This window comes from Penicillium samsonianum (genome assembly GCF_028829775.1).
Source record: "Penicillium samsonianum strain IBT 33392 chromosome Unknown utg000005l_segment0_segment0, whole genome shotgun sequence".
NCBI classification, from domain to species: Eukaryota; Fungi; Ascomycota; class Eurotiomycetes; order Eurotiales; family Aspergillaceae; genus Penicillium; species Penicillium samsonianum.
The window spans coordinates 2,843,940-2,858,817 of NW_026643263.1; the positions used below are offsets into that span (position 1 = coordinate 2,843,940).

A 14,878-nucleotide genomic window follows, 5' to 3' on the forward strand; every position below is an offset into this window, starting at 1 on the left:
ACTCAGCAGCGTGTCATTCCCGGTTCCAGGTTGACGCTGGGACAATCGAATGCAGTGGAGATTTCGATGATTATTGGGTCTAAAAGATAGAGTACAATATATTGGTATACAATGTTGTAGATCAAATCTAATTTGCATGCAAGTTTGAAAGAGAAATTCAGTGCATATATTGTTTGTCAAGGTGTCATATATAGGTCCTTGACTAATTAACTATATACGAAGTTACGACCTAACCCACAGGGCCATTACTGGTAACAAGTGAGAAACAAGTGAAAAAGAAGTAAGAACGGGGTGAATATAATCTCTTATAATACATAAAGTGCCGGGTAACAACTTTTGGTACATATTTTATACATGTGTTGCGTAGAGCTTAGGGTGTGATGCTTTAGACAGTTGCAAGTTTAGCTAGGGAGGTTTCCAGCTCGGTCTTGCCGCCACTGAAAGCCTCGCTCCTGTTGACTCCGTGCTCAGCGAGGACATCGCCATGGAGCTTATAGGCCTGTTCCATCTTCCAGTAGAATGGACTGGACGTCGAGAAAAGAGAATCAATCGACTCAAGAGAGCGGTTGCGGGTTTCGGGGTAGACTGCGACAAAAGATTATGTTAGATCTTAGAACTGGACATGGATTAACAAAGCATCAAAAACATACATAGGTAGACGATCGGGATCCAGATGAGGTTAAGGCCAGCAAACAAAAAGTATGTACGGCTCTAGATGGTCGTCAGTATCTCAATTGAGGTGTAAAGTCGAGGAGGCTTACGGTCATGGCATCAAACATGATGGGGTTGACTAAAGTGGTCATACCCACCCCGATGGCCCACCCTGTGATCCCGAATCCGTTGCCTTGGGCTCGTAGATCACTGGGGAAGATCTCAGTGGGGACCAAGAAAGCAACTGTCCCCCAGGTGGCAGCATAACTAGTTACGATAACTTTAGAAGATATAAATAGAGTGTCGCAATTTTATGCTGACTTACCCCAGGTTGAACAAAAAGAGCATAGTCACAGCACCAGGCGCATATTGAGATGCCTTTTCAGGGTTATGCAGCGATCCTTCATAAACAGCTCCAGCCTATAAAGTTGTCAGGAGAAAGAGATTCGATCTGCAGAAGAAAAACTCACAATGAGGTTAACTGCAAACAAAACAGCCGCTCCGCCCATCAAACACACCCTTCGGCCCAATCGGTCAATGATTTGAGCACTGATAATGGTACCTATAATTCCGATTGTGTTAATTCCTCCAGCAAGACCATTTTGCTTTATATCACTATAACCTGCCTGAGCAAGCAACGTCGGGGAATAGGCAGTCACAGCCTACAATCGTTATTAGCACCCCGATGACTGTTCAAGGGACTGGCTGTTAAGCGCCGTAACTCACCGTAATACCCGTCCAGGACGACATAATTTGAAGCCAAACACACAACCAAGCTCGTCGGCCGAGATTCAGCCCCGGCTTTCCACCCTTTCCAAATAAGATCTTTACAAACTCAATGGGGGAGCTGCGCTTGCTTCCCTGCGCAGTGACTATAATCTCCAGGCATTCTTGGTCGATATCCTCCTGGGAGGCCCGGTCTTTGCGAATTCGGTTCAAAAGGTCTCGAACTTCATCATTTCGCCCCACCGAGGCCAGATAGCGGGGGCTATCCGGCAACATTTTGATGAAGGCAGCTAGGAGGAGTGCCGGGAAACACTGGAAGGCGAGAAGGAAGCGCCATCGTACGTCCGAGTAACCGTTATCGACGAAAGCGAGGCCGAAGGAGATCCAGTATGCGACGGAGATTCCTAGATCTTGAAAATGATGAAAGTCAGAAATGGCCCCACAGTGGATATCGCGAGTTGACTACTCACAATTGGCAATGAAGACATAACCCAAAAAGCCTCCTCGATGGTTCGCGGTAGAGGTCTCTGAAACTAACACTGGGGCAATCCCAGTCAAGGCTGTGAAATAACAAATTAGAATCGTAGCTCCTTCCAGGAGCCCTCAGGCAAGATTAGGAAGAATTCTTACCCCCGGTCCCGACCCCTGTAACCACCCTAGCGCACAGCATGAAATTCGAATCCTGCGCGCCCGCCTGCAGGGCGCCACCAATTAGCGCAAATAATGATCCAGCTAGTAGGCCGTTGATCCGACCAACTCGATCTGCAAGCCACCCGCCAGCGAAACAACCGAAGATCGCACCCAGGTAATAGATGCTGACAATTCCACCCTGGTGAGTGGTGTCGGTCACTGTCCCATCAGGTTTACCGATGCCGACCTTTGTCACATATCTCGGAGAGCTGTTGACGCCACCCATCACACCCTGGTCATATCCCTCGAAGAAGATCGAGATCAGCGAGAATATTTGGATCGCGACATTCAGCTGACGCGGCGAAAGCCGCTTCCATAGAGTGGTATAGCCCATGATAGATGATAAACGACTTCCCCAGATCGCAAAGTGAAAAAGAAGCTATCTCGAGTAATCCTTGTTATGGGATCCGCCCCCAGCATTTTGTAAAGAATCCGAAGGCCAAGCTTGGTCATACTGGGGACGCGTTGGAGCAGTTCATGCGGGGACCCCAGCCCACAGATCTCAAGCGTGTAGCCATTTATCAATAATTCCTAATAGGCGTTTTGCCGATCATCCCTTCTGCGCTAACTAATATTAGATCTATCAGAAAAGAATTGAGAATCTGAAGGCTAAGCTTGGTCATACTAGGGACGCGATGGAGCAGTTCATACGGGGACCCCAGCCTACAGATCTCAAGCGTGTAGCCATTTATCAATAATTCCTAATAGGCGTTTTGCCGGTCATCCCTTCTGCGCTTACCAATATTAAATCTATCAGAAAAGAATTGAGAATCTGAAGGCCAAGCTTGGTCATACTGGGGACGCGATGGAGCAGTTCATGCGGGGACCCCAGCCTACAGATCTCAAGCGTGTAGCCATTTATCAATACTTCCTAATAGGCGTTTTGCCGATCATCCCCTCTGCGCTAACCAATATTAGATCTATGAGAAAGAATTGAGAATTCCAGTCTCCACCATCCACCGGCTGGTTCGTTATGAGGTTCCGGCTGTTAAGACCGAGTCTGTTAAATAACGTCTTGATCCTCAAAGATGTTTTCAATTTTTTTTCCTAGTTGTTTTCCTGGTAGTTCTGCGTTTTACCACTACTCATAATTTGGAATCAAACATGACATCCAACTCTGTCAATGGCACTACCAGCCATAGTCTAGACATCACAGTTTTGGGTTTGAATAGCGGGACGTCCATGGTGGGTGATTGTCTGTTCACTTGAGAAACACTAGACTCATCAGCTATAGGATGGCATTGACTGCGCCCTTTGCAGATTCCGCCAGGAGACCCCCGAATCGCCTATGCACTTCGAACTACTTAAGGCAAGTACCTACGGGGATGCTCCACAGGTTACGACATACTGACCAATGACGCAGTATGGCGAGATCCCACTTGAGCCAGTCATCAAAAAGCGAGTCATGAATATGATTCTTTTTAACAAGACCTCCCCTTCCGAGTTGTCTGAAGTGAATGTGATCCTGGGCGAGACCTTCGCCTCAGCCGTGCACCAGTTCTGTAAGGATTACAATGTGGATATCAAATCGATTGATATCCTCGGGTCCCATGGCCAAACCATCTGGTTGCTGTCCATGCCAGAGGCCGGCGAGACCCGCAGCGCTCTGACTATGGCTGAGGGCACATTCTTAGCCTCGCGCACGGGCATCACCTCAGTCACCGACTTCCGGGTTAGTGATCAGGCCGCCGGACGTCAGGGAGCACCCCTCATTGCGTTCTTCGATGCGCTAGTGCTGCATCACCCGACAAAGCTGCGTGCATGCCAGAACATTGGCGGCATCGCAAATGTCTGCTTTGTCCTCCCGGACAGCCACGGCGGCGTTGATGCCTGCTACGACTTCGACACCGGTCCAGGAAATGTGTTCATCGATGCCGTCGTACGCCACTACACTAACGGCAAGCGTGAATACGACCAGGATGGCGAGATGGGAGCCCGTGGTACCGTCGACCAGGAGCTTGTCGACGACTTCCTGACGCATCGATACTTTGCGCTGGAACCTCCCAAGACAACTGGCCGTGAGGTTTTCCGTGACACTCTCGCCCACGAGTTCATCGTCAAGGCCGAGGCCAAGGGCCTTAAGCCTGACGATGTTGTCGCAACCATCACCCGTGTTACCGCCCAGGCCATCGTGGATCATTACCGTCGTTACGCTCCCAAGGACCTCGAGATCGCCGAGATATTCATGTGCGGCGGTGGCGCGTATAACCCCAACATCGCCGCCTTTATCCAGAAGAATTACCCCAACACCCGCATTATGATGCTCGATGAGGCTGGTATCCCTGGTGGCGCGAAGGAGGCCATTACTTTTGCTTGGCAGGGCATGGAGGCTGTGGTCGGCCGTTCTATCCCTGTCCCCACTCGTGTCGAGACTCGCCAAGAATATGTCCTCGGTAAGGTGTCTCCAGGCAAGAACTACCGCAACGTCTTGCGTCAGGGCATGTTGTTTGGCGCTGGCCGTGATCATCTCCCCCCAGTAAAGGAGATGATTAATTACATCGACGGCAAGGCTTTCGACAACAAGTGGTAAATACGGTTTACGGGGGTTTTTTTAATCAAACCCTTCGCATAATGGTTTTGGGATGCATTTACATACTTTCGGGTGTTTCAATTTCGGCGCAACCATACAAATAACATGCATATATATGGACTGATGAACATAATGTTGTTTCTGGTTATTTTCTCAACATGCCGGTGAATATGTCAAAATCTAAAAAAGAAAATAGACTCAAACGAAATAATTGTATGTTGTAGTGTGTTCCAAGTATGAAAATCAACCAGGCGATCCACTACACTAGCATCATTAGCTTGATAACCCAGTTTTCATTTAGGCTGATGTTAAATTAGAGACAGTAAATATCCATTTAGCCATTTTAGCAGTACCACTGGCACGTGCCGACAAAGTCCAGAGCTGTCTATTTACTTCGGCAGTTGTTCGGCCCGAGCTTTGACCGGATCTTTATGATCGTCGGTGGATGCAATGGGCTTTTTAGTTCCTTGCTCTTACTCCGTGGTGTGGGGATAGCTTTCTCTCTGTATATCCTTTGCCTATTCGGATCTAGACTGCGGGCGAAGGTTTTCCTCGGGCTTAGAGAAGGTTAGTCTCGATGCGTAGGTGGATATCTCCAGATTGTGTTGATGAAAGAAAATTAACTATGCTTAAAGTGTACTTACCACCTAGGTGGAGACAGTAACTTTTGCTAACAACAACTACATTGCATGTACATGCATTTATATAAATCGAGACCACGAGAATCTACCGTTGGACAAAGCGACTATGCCTTACTTGGTTATGATTCGGGCACCACTAATCGAAACAAGGGTCTATTGGAATAAAATGGCCAATTAAAGAAAAGCTAGTCCGTAATGACCGTTCACTTGAGGATATGAATATACGAACCAGAGTCACGTTGTGGAAACATCAAAGGGGTGCAAGACTTCTCTTCCCAATATTATACATGGGTTTAACCGAAAAAATCTTCTAACGACCCTATGGCTATTGCCCTGTCAGGCGCAGGACATGCACCTGGTCCGGGTCCCTGGTAATCGCCCACCCCAAGAGCACCAGGCCAAAGGACGTCGGGTGGATAATAGCCTCTAATTCAACCCCGCCGCATCGGCGTCCAGGCCCGACAGCATCAATACTTCATGTATTTAACTACGCAGCAAGCGTCTTGCTTCTCTGCAGGCGTCGGCCGGGGTCGGCCAACATTTCAGGGTGTCGGCAGATGTAACCGTCAGGTGACTCCCTGCCTGGAGAAGGCTGCGGTAGTCATAATGAATACATCATCTTTCCCTCCCCCTAGCTTTTCACGCTTACCGTCTCCATCGTCTTGAGCCAAATAGATCATATCATGGAAGTCTTACGTCATCAAGGACAGAGGTTGCATAACTAGTTAAGCGACTATTCTTATTAATAAACCTCAATGTCTCTTACAAAAGTGCCAAAACCGACCAAGATTAGATAATTTGTTCAGATATGTGGACAATTGCTATATACCACATAGACAGAACTATTAAGATAGGCCACGTTGATTTCTTATAATATAATAATATATTGCAGGGTCATTATAATTGATCAGAGATCTGACGAATCTATTTTCAATTCCAACAGATTTACCGGAATATATTCAATTCTCCCTACTTCATCTCCTTATTTACCCCGCAATCTGAGGAGTGTAACGTTACAGTCGAGAGAAGCTTTGGGCTTTTAATGGCTTGAGCGTATTTTGCCGAGATATCTAATTATCCCGTTGTGGCTTGATGAGAACATTGATATCTGAAGATCTACAAGGTCGTACTCGTCTACAGGCTAGGTCAAGTGTCCACCCAATCAGCGATCGGCGACACCGGGGAATATTCAACAACTGCCTCCACCTTAACTCGCTATAGTCTATTATATATTACGATAGATGCACCGAGTTATGAGCGGGCGAGCGGGGAGGTGGTGAATTGCCGAGATCATGCCAGCTTGCCAAAATCACCCCTAGCAGTTCGAACTGATCGTCGCCGTGCAGGTTCCTCCACTCTATACTGCTCCGTTATCGCAAAGCACTACTACCTGAGAACACTACCATCTGCGAACATTACCACCTGAGAGTACTATCTTCTGTAGATCTTATCTTCTGGGATACCTGGAATACCCGTGAACGCTGTGCTAAACTGCTGTTTAGGATACTTCGTGGGGCTGCATACGACCTAAGAAATTAATCAAAAATCAAACCCCGATAGTACCCCCTTCTAGGGGCTATACTGCACTCTCCTCGCCATGATGTAACCGATCATAATACCTGGGCAGCTGTCACTTCCAATCTTGGAAGGTTATCAATAAACACCTCGGGGGCTGTAACCCCCACCTTCCTTAGTATATAAACCACGCCCTTGGACGATGTTGCTTCTTTACACAATGTTCAACCTACACCGCATCATCTGCCTTCGGGCTTTTCTTGTGGCCCTCGCACTTGGGCCGGTCAATGCTGTACCCATTGCCCACGACAACCTCGCTGGCCCTCACGATGGAGGCCCCGCGGTGTGGCCCACTCCTCAAGAGATCACGATGACCGGCGGAAAGGTATCGCTCAAGGGTGATGTCACCATCATAACCGACGATTTCAAGGACTCTGCCACGATCTCCACGGTCAAGGGAATTGTGGCTGCCGCCGGTGGTAATGCTGTTCTCGCCTCCAAGCCCAGCGGCAAGGGCACGCAGATCTTCGTTGGTACAGAGGCGGAAGCTGGCGTCGCTGTCGCTGCTGCCAAGGCTCTTGCGGGAAACTCTGCGAATGGCCTCGACGCCGACGGCTACGTTTTTGCATGTGGCAAGTATGAGAAACAGCCAAGCATTGTACTTAATGGTGTAGACACACGCGGCACTTTCTACGCGGCACAGACTCTTCGTCAACTTCTCGACGGTGACCATATTCCCGGTGTCAAGGTGCGCGACTGGCCGCTCATGTCTATCCGTGGCTCGATTGAGGGATTCTACGGTGTCCCTTGGTCTCATCAGGCACGTCTTGACCAGTTTTCTTTCTACGGAAAGCACAAGATGAATACCTATGTGTACACGCCAAAGGATGACCCACTTCTCCGCGCCAAATGGCGCACTCTTTACAGTGGAGACGAGCTTACCCAGCTTAAGGAGCTTGTTGAGACAGCAAATACCAACCATGTCGCCTTCACCTATGCTCTTTCTCCCGGCCTAGACGTATGTTACTCATCGGACGAGGACTTCGACGCTACTGTGGCCAAGTTTGACCAGCTGCGCGACTTTGGCGTCAGCAGCTTCTACATCGCTCTCGACGATATCGCCCTCGAGTTCCATTGTGATGCGGACAAGAAGAAGTGGCCCAAAACGGAGAACGACGAATGGATCGCCGATGCCCAGGCCTTCTATCTGAACCGTGTTCAGACGGAGTACATCGAGCCAAATGATCTCGAAAATCTCGAGACTGTCCCAACCAACTACGCCGGCAGCGCACCATCCCCGTACAAGAAAGAATTCGGCACCAAGCTAAATAAGAAGATCCGCGTTCAGTGGACCGGCGAAGGAGTCTTCAGCGACAACATCACAGTCGACAGCGTTGTGACCGCCGACTCGAGCTACGTCACCGACAATCTTTTCCTATGGGACAACTTCCCAGTCAACGACGGCAACCGTGACCGTCTATTCCTCAACCCGCTCACCAAGCGTGCCGCCGAACTATACAAGCATCTTCTTGGCTTCACCTCGAATCCGATGAGTCAATCATACGCCTCAATGGCTGCGCTCGCCAACTACGGCGACTATACGTGGAACGGGCCATCATACGATGCCACCAAGTCTATGGATGCAAGCTTATGGGAGCTATCGGGCAGTGACACAACCGTTCACAACGCACTCATCGCGTTCACCGACCTCAACCAGAACTGGCCATACCAAAGTCCCGAGGTCAATGCGCCCCAGCTTACCAAGGACATTGCGGCTTTCTGGGCCGCTCGCAAAGCCGGCACTAGTCACGGGACTAAGGCGTTGAAAGATCGCCTCGCACTCATCCTCACCATCCCCGACGTTCTCCCCAATTTGGCTACCAAGGCCTTCGCTACGGACGTGGCACCCTGGTCGACTGTTGCTACGCAGTGGGCGAATGCCTGCAAGCACTTGATTGCTATGCTCGAGGCGCTCGATGGCAAGAATCAAAGTACGGCAGATGCTGAGTTCAAGTATGCCAAGGAGTGGGTTGAGAAGACGAAGGCTAAGACTGTCGATGACCGTAACACCGAGGGTGAGGACCTTCCTAAGTCGATCGTGCCGACTACCGGTGATGGGGCATTTGATAAGTTCCTCACTGATGCCACGGCTATTTATAATGGTAAATAGATGGGGATACGAATTTAGTAGTATAAGTCGGATAGACAGACATATGTATGCGTTCTACATGAAATGCAAATATTGATATGAAGAACTAGTCAGTGTCATAGAAGTAAGGGCGGTCTACCATACTTAACATCACTATCAATCTGTGTCTGGTTTGAGCATAAGAGTAGTAGGCCCAGGAATCCGCGAATCAAGAATGTTAAGATCAGAGGTTGTTGGCGTGGAGCGAGGTCGAGAATTGGCTAGATACAAAGAAGTTGGACGAAACAGCTGATAGAAGAAACTACATCCATGAATGCAATGTACACATTCATCAAGTTTTGGTAGTCTGATCCCACAGACTGCGTACGGTAACGCCATCCACCCACTTCCCCCCAATCTCATCCTTCTGCACAACGAACTGAAGAGTCCGTTTCTCGCCAGGAAGTAAAGAAAACGAGTTATCTTCAAAGTATCCCACCACACCAGCGGGGTAGTCAAGCCATGTATACAGCGAGACAGCACTTTGAGCTTCGACGGTGAGAGTGCCAGTCTGTGCATCATGAGACAGCTTGAGTCCCGGGTCTTTCAGTGCCAGATCTTTAGGGAAGACGGGCGTAAACTGGTTCCGGTGTGTGAAAGTAGTCAAGGTCTTGCTTTCGGCATTCGGGTGACGGCCCTGAGCAGTGAGATCAATTACTAGGACAGCATTTTTCGTATTAGGCAAAGAGAGCTTTGCCACGTTAGTATCGTAGATATTGGTAGTATTGAGTGCTCCAACAGAGAACTGTTTGATCAAGGGAGTACCCGCGTTCCCTGGGATTGGTTTACCGGATAAGTCTATCCAGGTAAAATTCACAGTTCCGTGGGCAGTCTCCCAGAGATCCGATGTCACATAGATAGACAAATCACCCGTTGAATAATTCCAGAACGGCGAGACAATGACAGGTTGGAAAATATCACGGGCGACGTAGTGGAGGACCTTCCAGCGGCCGTCATACTCGATGCCAGCCCACGTCGGAGCCTGCCAGATATCTTCGAGTTGCCAGTACAGGGCTCCGAGTTGGCGCTCTGGCATTCCGCTTCCGCGGCGATAGAACTGTATTTCGGACTTGTACATGTCGGCTTGGAAAAGCTGGGTTGCGTGGCACCAGGCGCTGAAGTTGGCGACGGAGTCTTGCTTGTTGGGGATCGGGTAGTATCTCTCTACTGCTAGGGTCATTTCGGCCATGCCCTTAGATGAGTTGTTGTAGTTGTGGGTGTCTGGGCTATTTGCTGGATAGTGGTGGTTTCGGAGCATGATGGTGCTGCTGTTGAAGTGGAGGTCTTTATCGTCCACGGCTTGCTGCCATGTTTGTAGACTCGGCATGCTGTGGTAGCCGAATTCGTTGGCGAAGCGGCCGACTGGGTAGCCGGTGAAGTCAAAGGCCTCACTGCTATCATAGTTGTAGTAGTCGGTATCACCGTAGTAATGGCCTTTTTCTTCTGTACCGTTATCGTAGCGCTCGGCCATAGGAACTGGAGCAGACAGATCAACTTCCAGGAAGCCGTTGTTGGTGCTACTAGGCATATATGAAATCGACCGCGAGTTCTCGTAGACCAGCGGAAGAATCAGAGAGATAAACAGATGTTCGTAATCGCCAACCAGGCGGGGGTATGAAGCAGGATCATGTTGCTTAGCGCTTGGTAGCTCCAAACTTTCAATCTCATTTCCTCCGGCCCACACAGCCAATGACGGATGATGATTAACCCGTCTCACGTTGTAGACAACTTCGGAAGCAACATTTTCAAGGAAGGGTTGGTCTGTCGGATACAGAGCATCGCTGAATTGGAACTCGCTCCACAACAACACTCCGCGTTCGTCGGCAAGATCATACATGAAGTCCGGAAGGTAAGCGCCCGAAGCCCAGACTCGGAGCATATTCTGATTTCCAGCGACAACTGCATCAAAGAGTCGCTGCATCTTGGCCTCGGTGACTCGCGGCCAGAAAGCATCTGGTGGAATGAGGTTCGAGCCCTTGGCGTAGAACTCATGACCATTCACCTCGAAATGCCAATTCGCGCCGGGTGCGATACCCTGAGCCAACTGCTCGTCGGTTATATTGGATCGGTTCAGGAAAATAGTACGGAAGCCAGTGCGCTTGGTTACCGTCGCGAGGTTCTGAGCTTTGTTCTGAATTGTAACTGTGACGTTGTATAAACTTTGCTCTCCCATACCAGTGGGATACCAAAGCTTCGGTGAATCTGCATCAACTATGGTGATACCAGTGATGGTTTGTCCAGATACAACAACATTATCGAGGGATCCGGACTTCAATATTTTGCCCGACTCGAGGTCCTTGATCTCGATAGACATAGATGGGTGTCTAGGTAGTGAGCCAAGATAATCAATGCTTGCATTGACAACCCAGGGCTGACTCTGATCAGGAGCAAGGTGATTGATCTGGCCTTTTCGATAGATGTCAAAGCCCGTGTTTAGAACATATACATCTTCCTCGCCCCTAGACTGCACCAGGTAGATATTCTGCCATGGCCCAGCAGGCGAGAACGCTGGGCCCCAATCCCAGCCGAAATCGGACTGTTCTTTGCGAATATACCAGCGGTTAGGGAATTCAAAGGTTCCTTGAACGCCACTAGGCCATTCTGGAGACATTGTCAGACATAGCGTCATATCCTACTGTTGGACACTTACGTTGTGAGTTTGGATCAGAGGCGATTGCATTTGCGATCTTAATGGCACTTCCAAACTCGAGAGAAACGGTTGGAGGGCCGTTGCAATGTTTCAGTGCATTGGAAATGTCAAAAGTGTACTGCCGGAACTGATTATCTGTGGTTCCTATAAATTGGCCGCAGAACTCAATTGTTGCAAAGGTGTCAAGTCCATTAAACACAAGCCAGGAGGATTTGGAGGTGCTTAACCTATGAAAAGTCAGTGGGAATTCCAATTTACACAGCGAAGGACACAAACAAGCCGTTTATTGGTTTACTTGTGTAAGTCCAATTGTTGTCTGCAATCCAACGAAAGTTGAAGTCATTTAAACCATAATAGCTTCGACATGATTCGAGTTAGTATATAGCAGTTACAAGAGAAATGAGTGTTCAACTGACGGTTCATCTGTTTTTGTTAGATCAGTCAACATTGTGGGCTAGGAAAGACTCACCGATAACATTCGCAGCAAGAAGATCCAAATGCACCTGCGAAGGAACATGGCCAGGGACGCTAATATTGAGCGCCTTGCTGCTGACAGTCCATCCATCACCACTCAGGTCCAAAACATTATGCCCAAGAGTCGTCGGTAGCAGTGATGGAAACACCGCCAGCACAAGCTGGTTCCAAAGGTACATGGCGTCAAAAGCAAACTATGCCGAGATGCTTCTGCAAGATCGAGGGGCTTGGTGTAATAAGTATATCCAATTTATCCTTTAGTTCCCTGGCACAAACGGCAGAATATCGGACTGGAAACGAGCAGATGACCCACACAAAAGTACCATACTATCTTACGATGTCATTCCTGTTGAGCAGAATGATGCAACAGAGGGGAATGCATTGTAGTCTGGGCTTTTGAAGCGGGGGGGGGGGGGGGGGGATCTTAGCACGCAGCCCCTCGCGCGGGGGAGAAAGCAACGGTAGCAGCGCTAAGGTACGAATTGCGATAATCCCGGATAAAGTCGCGAATTCCGATTCTAGACCAAACGCAGGATATAGCGATGAACTGCGGGATTGGAGCTAGAAGCTATACGGAAGTCGAGAGGGCGCTGAAGCTATAGACGGGAGGGGGCGTAAGGCTTACTTTCTTAGCGCCGGGGTGTAGCGGATATCCCTGGTTATACATGGAAAAAGTCCCTTTGGGCTGAACCAGTGATACGAAGCACATGGAACCAGAGGCAGAACCCCGGAGTCGGTCCAATCCGAAACATAGCTAATGCAATAATATATATCTATTCTATACATGCTTGTTTCTATTTGTACAGATGATCGCGGTTGCTCCGCTAGGTCAGGTTCTTGCGCATCGTCGATACATCCCTCAGAGTAAACCCAAGTCTGTCGATGAGATAGCCCTCAACGCCGTTTTTATAGGTGTTCTCAAATGATATCAGGAAAGCCGCCATGGAATTGGCTCGAACACCACACAGTTCGAGCATACCCAGTGCTTCGGGACTCAACTGGCTGATGTCGATTCCGTCAGTTCCCAAGTTTATCGCGAATGCCTCCATGAGGTTCTCCCGGGCGCTTTCCAGTCCGACTCGAGTGAGGATGTAATCGTTGATAATATCGTCATGAGGTCGATTGATCAGGAGGAGGATAAGAGAGGCGAAGACACCCGTGCGATCTTTACCGGCTGTGGATGGGAACTTATGGTTAGCATTCATCGGTTATGAATCGGGTTTGCACGCGACTAGGCGAAAATAACCATGAGAGCAAGATGATACACGTGGAACGTACCGGAGCAATGGACGATGAACGGGTCATCTGGGTTATCTCTGATATGCTTGAATATCTCGGTGAAACATGGGGCAGCCGCTTCAAGGATCCCGAAGTACATCTTCACGAACCCTGCAGCACCCTTGTCTTCACCTGCGAAGTCGCGGAGATTCAAAGTGGCCGGTCGTGCTCCGTATGGTAACCATATCGTCTCGACTCCTGTGATAGAAGGTGGAGGTGCTTTTTGTCGCTCGCCTTCATTCCGGAGGTCGAAGATTGTGGTGATTCCCAATTCGGTTGCGATGATGGATTTCCCGGCACCCCAGATGTCGGACAAGTTTCCCGACCGATACACGAATCCCGGACGTAGCTTGTTGTCATCATGGCTCAGGTCGCGAAAGTTGGAGACACCTTGTATAGGGATAAATGGCGGCAGGGATGTGATCCTGGTTACGAGTGGCTGGGGAATGGGAGTTCTGATATCGGTATTTAATACCTCGCGAATTTGATCGGTTTCATGCATGATTTGATTGTACAGAGGAATTGAAGACAGAACCAGAATTGAAGATATAAAGAAAGCTATTCCAACTATGTCATCGTCTCCACCAAATAGTGGAGCCGAAGCCTGGTGCAGGCACCAATGTCATCATAGGCGATGACGACCCCTTTCATATTCCAGGAACACTGTATAGCAAGAACAGTCGCTTATGCAGCCTTGGGATGTATTCTTTTGATACTTTTTTCGGAATCTTTTTAGTCTTCTCAGATATTTTTTAAGATATTTCCCCCCCCTATTTGGTGGTTTTTGCTATTTCCTACTCTCGGACTGTAGTTGTTGACTTCATACTCATGCAAGTCTTAGAGAATGAGACAATGAGACCATTTTAGAAGCAAGATAGCAAACAGTATTTGTATCGCCCTCTGTGTAACTTCAACTTTCCACCAATCAACATCTCCATCTTCTCAAATCAACTTGCCCATCTAACCATGGCGGCCCCAGGCATCGACACCCTGATCTTAGACTTACAGGAGGTGTGGGACAGATCCCGGTCTGTCAGTAGGTAGTTGAAGAAAGACGGAGTAAAAAATTGCGATTTATCAATTTGGCACTTCTCCCAGACGTTGGTACCTAACGGGAGCTAATTATATATGGCGTAAATGTTCTATAGTACAGAGATAGCAATCGTGCCTATTGGGGTAAAATAGGGCCTTCCAACGTTGGAAGGTTAGTACATGTATGTAAATATCTTTAACTAGATAGTTATATAGGATATTTGACCAAATCAATATTATCGTGATAAGCAAGTGTGGCCGAGTGTTAAAGAAGTTCTCGATGTCATCTTAAACTGAATCATCAAACACGAGAAGCAAGTGTGGCCGAGTGGTTAAGGTTAGAATTTCCTGATGTTATCTTAAACTGAATCACACTAACAAAATCAACAGGCGCTGTGTTTAGGTATCATCATGATTACAAATCCGCAGTTCTCCGGAGCGTGAGTTCGAATCTCACCGCTTGCATAAATTTTTTTATTATCCTATACGTGTGCTACTTAGTA

General features: G+C 48.5%; 5 protein-coding genes across 5 annotated transcripts; 2 read left to right on the forward strand and 3 right to left on the reverse strand.

The window, feature by feature from the left end:
- Positions 1–377: 377 nt before the first annotated feature.
- On the reverse strand, positions 378–2,401 carry N7471_009973 (putative MFS sugar transporter; the record flags this gene model as incomplete). The annotated part of the gene is made up of 8 exons (XM_057282692.1): positions 378–585; positions 651–711; positions 762–918; positions 977–1,071; positions 1,122–1,313; positions 1,378–1,787; positions 1,848–1,937; positions 2,008–2,401. 8 exons carry the CDS (start codon positions 2,399–2,401, stop codon positions 386–388), a joined length of 1,599 nt encoding a protein of 532 aa, XP_057133575.1. The 3' UTR covers positions 378–385.
- Positions 2,402–3,171: 770 nt separating this feature from the next.
- Positions 3,172–4,597, forward strand: N7471_009974 (UPF0075 domain protein; the record flags this gene model as incomplete). The annotated part of the gene is made up of 3 exons (XM_057282693.1): positions 3,172–3,252; positions 3,302–3,376; positions 3,431–4,597. 3 exons carry the CDS (start codon positions 3,172–3,174, stop codon positions 4,595–4,597), a joined length of 1,323 nt encoding a protein of 440 aa, XP_057133576.1.
- A 2,376-nt stretch (positions 4,598–6,973) lies between these two features.
- Positions 6,974–8,923, forward strand: N7471_009975 (Glycoside hydrolase superfamily; the record flags this gene model as incomplete). Its single annotated transcript, XM_057282694.1, has 1 exon — positions 6,974–8,923. The coding sequence occupies one exon, from the start codon at positions 6,974–6,976 to the stop codon at positions 8,921–8,923; it is 1,950 nt and encodes a 649-aa protein (XP_057133577.1).
- A 310-nt stretch (positions 8,924–9,233) lies between these two features.
- On the reverse strand, positions 9,234–12,244 carry N7471_009976 (uncharacterized protein; the record flags this gene model as incomplete). Its single annotated transcript, XM_057282695.1, has 5 exons — positions 9,234–11,542; positions 11,592–11,818; positions 11,868–11,948; positions 11,984–12,014; positions 12,061–12,244. The coding sequence occupies 5 exons, from the start codon at positions 12,242–12,244 to the stop codon at positions 9,234–9,236; spliced, it is 2,832 nt and encodes a 943-aa protein (XP_057133578.1).
- A 576-nt stretch (positions 12,245–12,820) lies between these two features.
- Positions 12,821–13,871, reverse strand: N7471_009977 (tyrosine-protein phosphatase). Its single transcript, XM_057282696.1, has 2 exons — positions 13,344–13,871; positions 12,821–13,239 (listed from the first exon to the last, which is right to left on the reverse strand). The coding sequence occupies exons 1-2, from the start codon at positions 13,843–13,845 to the stop codon at positions 12,890–12,892; spliced, it is 852 nt and encodes a 283-aa protein (XP_057133579.1). The 5' UTR covers positions 13,846–13,871; the 3' UTR covers positions 12,821–12,889.
- Positions 13,872–14,878: the final 1,007 nt, after the last annotated feature.

Coding starts and splice junctions, on each gene's coding strand:
- N7471_009977 (XM_057282696.1), bottom strand. CDS start 13,845: ATGCATGAAACCGATCAAATTCGCGAGGTATTAAATACCGATATCAGA. Junction 13,240..13,343: donor GTTCATCGTCCATTGCTCCG/GTACGTTCCACG, acceptor TCCCATCCACAG/CCGGTAAAGATCGCACGGGT.